Source organism: Triticum aestivum, unplaced genomic scaffold (assembly GCF_018294505.1).
Source record: "Triticum aestivum cultivar Chinese Spring unplaced genomic scaffold, IWGSC CS RefSeq v2.1 scaffold115525, whole genome shotgun sequence".
In the NCBI taxonomy this organism is placed as follows: domain Eukaryota; kingdom Viridiplantae; phylum Streptophyta; class Magnoliopsida; order Poales; family Poaceae; genus Triticum; species Triticum aestivum.
The window spans coordinates 1,168-6,737 of NW_025225675.1; the positions used below are offsets into that span (position 1 = coordinate 1,168).

Consider the following 5,570-nt stretch of genomic DNA (forward strand, 5'->3'; position numbering starts at 1 on the left):
TCGAAAAAATTGGATTCTAGTTAGGCTGAATTTTAAAGAAGAAGAAAGAAAATCAAATTTTCGGTTGGGTGTGGTTTTTTGGATGGACCAGTAGGGTTGCTCTCATATTTAGTGTTCTTACCCACCGCGGTGAGTTTTCTTCCCAATCTTTGGGATTGAGAATCTGTCTCTGGTTAAGAAAAAAGGGCACTAAAGTGGTATTGGGTATTGTCAGTGCGGGTTTAGATTATTTGCGCCTTTTTATGGCCTCTTTGATTTAAAGGATTTTCATATGAATGGTGGAGGGTTATGATTTTTTTATGTTTGTTTTCGATCCATAGGATTGAATCATGCGGATTTTTTAATAAGAAACCCACAACACTACGTTTCAAAGGAAATTTTGCAGCCACTCCCTAATCTAAAGAATCCTTTGTGCACGGGAGTGGTGGCGGACGGACCGGCGGGCCGGAGTTCGTGCCGGCGGAGGATGGAGGTGGAGACGGAGGGTCGGAGTCGAACAGACGGGCGCGCTCGCTCGCATCTGGCTGGTGCCGGAGCCAGGCCTCGGACCAGACAACTCTGGCAGATCGCTACGCTGACACTGTTGTTAGGGTTTGCTACTCCTTTCTTTCTTTTTACCTTTAAACAAAGGAGAAGGAATTACTGAGCTTTGATGGGCAAACTAAACTAGCTAGCGTGAAGAATCAAAGACAGCAGCACGCAAGAGCATCTGAATCATCATCTTTAGAGAAAGCAAAAGCAGATCGGGGCATATATACGTTGCTTCATGCTTTGGCAAATAGAAAAGAGGGAATGCAGCTAGCTGGAGGCAAACGGCCCAGCAGCAACCAGAGCATAGTATGGAGACAACACGCAACGGATCTTGCTCTCTTCAGTTAGTTACACAGAGGAGGAGCCAACTTGCTGCTGCTGCTGCCTGAAGCTTCTGACTGAAAAGCCTCCTACTCCTGCATGCACTTGTGCTCTGGTCTTGGGGTGGATTAGCAACAGCCACAGTAGAAGATTTTAATGTAAACACTTGTGTTCTCGCGAGCTGCTGTTATCGGCCATCAAGGTACCCGCTGTTAAATTGGCTTCATTTATACTCTCCAGCTATATTTTTGCCAAAAATCGCATGTGACTAAGCAGCACTTCCGATTTAATTTATTAGCAGTGGCCAAGCACAGACAGATGCAACATGATGTCATTGTTATTGTGATGAATGCAGGTGGTTTGGCGAGTGAACTTCCGACCGATGGGTTAGACCGGTTGACTTTGATCCGAGTCCTCATCGGTTGAGATTGATTACTTAAATTTCCAACTGATTTTCTCCATTATATTGGTCTCTGACAGAGGAATTCGTCATGAATGAACCCATCGACTGGGTATTCTTCGTGCATATTACATTCACAAATTAAAGTAGCGCATGCATGCATTTTGTTTTGAGTCTTTCATGGTTGTGTATGGCATACTTTTTTTTTGCGTAATCCCGAATCGTGCTTCATATGGAGCTGCTAGAGCGCTATTTGTGGCTTTCTCACTGATAGCAAGGGGCATTTTCGGTGGTGTAATGGCTTTGACTACTATATACTCCTAGCTAGCAAGAAGCGCTTGATCAGGCTGGGGAACGCTGGGTATTACATTCACTTCACTCTGATGTGTAAATAGCAGTCATAGAAAATCTCTCTCGGCTAGAGGTGTATATTGAAAAAAAAAATGGTGATGCAAGTTAATTTCTGGGTTTCTCTGAGCGTACAAGTTTAGCTCCTGCATGCGGCGCACCAAAGTTACTTTGTTTAAAGGCAATGGCAACCCCACGAGGAAAGATGACAGACCCACATGCAGACTGTACGTACAAAGATTGAAACTCAGCAAACCATAGGCACCATTATCATGATAGCCGCCAATAGGTAGACTGGATTCCGTAGACAATTAATTGTGGACTGGCCGTAAGTGGTAGATGTGATCCAAATGAGTGTTGTAATACCAATTCTGTTGGATTTGACCCAAGATCGTAAACACATGCTCACGCGAAACACAGCACGCTGGAAAATCTTTGGCCAAAGGCATGTCTGGTGCCTTTCTTTTCTTTCTATTTATTCCTCAAAGCTCACAACCTGGTACAAACTAGGGCCGCACTCATGTGCTTATAAATATATACACACGTACAACTAGTGCCTAATCGACCGTGACTTCCAGACTGAAGCCACTCCTACTCAACTAAGACCACCTCAACTCAGCATCTAATCGAGATTATTCCAACAAATTTGCTTGTCAGACAGGCGTCATTGGTATATGTTAAATTAGTGTTGCAGCTACCAAAGGCGTTCTCACTTATTCACGTGTTTTATTTCAGTCAGTCTATGCCCAAGATGTTGACGAAGCCACAGAGGGAATATTCAAAGTTATTCAGCTCAAGTATAACTGGAGGGTCATATGTTTTGATAGTTGGAATGGATTTGGAGCATCCGCTGTTCTTGGATCAGTAGCTGCAGTGCTTCCATCTAGGAGAACCACTCTGGAACCTCTTGACAAAATAATCTTTGTAGATTGCTCAAAGTGGAAAAATAGAAGAGGAGTGCAGAGGGCAATTGCAGAGGAACTACAACTTGATCGCTCTGTAATGGCTATTCTAGATGAGCAAGATGAAGATGATGATTTTTGGGGACATGGTGAAAGCTCGAGGATTGAGATATATAGTGTTAGTCAAGTAATTCATCGGATCCTGAGGAATGTCAAATTTATAATGATTTTTCTTAATGGGAGTGATGACGAAGTTGACGTAGGTCTCATGGGTATTCCTCTAGGAAGGTATTATGAAAACAGCATGATGATATGGGCCTTCAGCAGAAGCCGCCTGATGATGCTTGACGACCATTCCGAGGTAGCAAAAAAGCTAAGATATACTCAGGTTTTCTGTCATTGCTCTATCAAAGACATGAGAAGCTCTCAGTTTCGTGGACTGCTACATCAAGAAGCTGCTACCATCGTTGCTCGCAACCCATGTATGATGGACATTGACCCAACAATTGTTGCAGATTGCTGTCTCTATGAGTTATTCCTGCACTATAATTTCCACACCTTCAGTAAACTTGGTTGGGTTTCTCATGCTTCCAACTATTGGATATGCAACGCAACCATACAAGGGGACAGAGCAAGGGATATCAGTAATGCATTGCATCGAGAGATAAATTGGAAGTGTGACACTTTTCTGCTTGACCATGTTCTTAAAATGTTCATGAAACATTCGGAGCCTCCTTTTTTGGTAATTAAAGATGATGATGTCTATGAAGAAGGCCCATACAATTGGATTTCGGTCACGTCAAGAGATGCAGAAGTACATGGTATGAAGACAATACCTGCAACGGCATCATCTTTCTTCTTGGCATTTGAAATATCCAAACACCCACCAGCTTTACCAGATGGATTTTTTGATCATTGCAGCAAGCTCGGCGTGCTGGTTCTCTACTGTTGTTCCTTCAGTTTTGCTTCACCTTCTTTCCTGGAGTGTCGTGGCCTAAGATTCCTTGGACTGGACCATTGTACAGATGACAAAACTATTGGAGGAGAGAATCATGCAGTTTGGTTAAGTCTGTATAGCTTGTGGGTGCTGGACCTGCGTTACACCGATTGGAATGAAATCTTATCCAAGGAAATGTTAAATCTCATGAAAAATATCAGAGAGTTAAATATAGAGGGAGTCAGGGGCTGGCAATACACTACTGAGCTACAAGGGCGATTACCTACCCTCCAGAGGCTCAGAATAATGAAACCGACGTGTCAATGGGAGACCTCAGAGGATGTCGATAACTCCTTTACGGATAAGAAAAGTATAGAAATACTTGACTTGTCTGGCAATTGTGACATGAAAATTCTTCCACCAAGCCTATCGAAGGCAACTAGCCTCCGGTTGCTTGTACTTGATGGTTGTGATGGACTAGAAAGCATTGGTAGGCTCCCTCCCTCCCTTGAATCATTTAGCTTCAATGGATATGGGCCAGCTTCTCAATGGACAGAAACTGCTGAGCTACCTTCAAAACAATTTCTTCCATCCAGCAGAACAGATAATAAGGATGTCAGAATATCCAAGATCTCCTTAGCAGGCTGCACCCAGTTGGGGAATTTGTACTTGTGTTGGCTACCCAACCTAGTGGAATTGGACCTCTCTGGAACATCAATCAAGATACTTGACTTCAAGACTATGGTGGTGCAAATCCCAAGGCTCAAGCGGCTGTTTCTAATAGGATGCAAGCACCTTCGTGCAATAACCTTTTTGCACGAGAGTGTTCCTGACCTGGAGTTGCTGTGTGTAGACACACGAGCTGGAATCGTGTGTCCTCTTCGGCCATCCATCAGCAAAAACAAACCTTTCAGGTTGCAGGTGCATGGTGTTGTTGTAGATGCAAGGCTTACTCACTCCTTGTCGAATCTGATCTTTAATTATATACAAGGTGATGTGCACTTTAATATCCATGTCACATCCTCACCTATGTATGACGGGGTTATTCAATTTGAAGCAACCAGCAAGGATATGATTGGCCCCAGTGATCAAGAGAGCCTGCAACTTATTCCAACAGGCCGGTACAGTGATGTCCTTGGGATGGTTGGCGTTGTCCCAGTGCAGGCCTTTCCACAGCCTCCGACTACAAAGTTTGATCGACATGTAGAGATTGCTGATGGGAGCTTCTATGTGGAGAGAGAACTTGACGAAGCACTAGGCGAACTGATGGAAAAGCGTGCAGAATCCCTGCATGTGCATGATGTCTTGGTACATGCTATTCTGCCTAAATACAGATCGTGGATGAAGCTTAGGTGGTGCTGCGTGGAGAGGTGCCCAAAAGTGGATACTGTCTTCCCTGGGAATCCATACAGATTTACTGCATTGGAGACCTTCTGGGTGTCAGATGTCCTAATGGCCCGCTCGATTTTTAGTAAAGGTTCACGCTTTAACCGATATGGTGAGATTGGATCCTTCAAAAATTTACAGCACCTTCAGCTGCGTTCATGCCCCAGCCTCCAGTTTGTGCTCCCTCTCTGGGTCTCCTCCTTCCCCAGCTTGGAGACCCTCCACATCATCCACTGCGGCGACCTCAACCACATCTTCATACTGGACGAAGAGTACCCTGAAGAAATAACTAGCCACGGTGTACTATTCCCGAAGCTGACCGCCATCCACATGCACGACCTACCGAAGCTGCAGGAGATATGCGAGGTCAAGATGGTGGCCCCAATGCTTGAGAGCCTCAAGATCAGGGGATGCTGGAGCCTGCGCCGGCTGCCATCCGTGGGTGCCCGTGGCCAAGGCGAGAAGAAGCCGACGGTCGAGATCGAGAAGGACGTGTGCGACGCTCTAGAGTGGGATGCCGGTCACCACCCTGACCACTTCGAGGCACCGGTCCACTCGCGCTACTACAAGGAGAAGCTGCCCAGGGTCTCAGTGCTCAGGTGCTAATTATACATGCAAATGACTTCTGAGTCCATCTGTCACTGCTCCTGATTGCATTCAGTTACTGACCATCTTGTTTCACCATGTGTCTCATGTATGTCGCCTAGGTGAACTCTGCATTGTGGTGTTTCCCCATTCGCTACCT

General features: G+C 45.2%; 1 protein-coding gene across 1 annotated transcript; it reads left to right on the forward strand.

Annotated features, from left to right (window-relative positions):
- The first annotated feature begins 829 nt into the window (after positions 1–829).
- LOC123172311 (uncharacterized) lies at positions 830–5,569 on the forward strand. Its single transcript, XM_044589305.1, has 4 exons — positions 830–1,054; positions 1,208–1,364; positions 2,336–5,424; positions 5,533–5,569. Exons 2-4 carry the CDS (start codon positions 1,344–1,346, stop codon positions 5,534–5,536), a joined length of 3,114 nt encoding a protein of 1,037 aa, XP_044445240.1. The 5' UTR covers positions 830–1,054; positions 1,208–1,343; the 3' UTR covers positions 5,537–5,569.
- Position 5,570: the final 1 nt, after the last annotated feature.

Bases quoted from the DNA above. Each gene is read 5' to 3' on its own strand.
- LOC123172311 (XM_044589305.1), top strand. From the start codon at position 1,344: ATGAATGAACCCATCGACTGG. The intron at 1,365-2,335 runs GTATTCTTCGTG...GTTTTATTTCAG, and splicing joins TGAATGAACCCATCGACTGG to TCAGTCTATGCCCAAGATGT.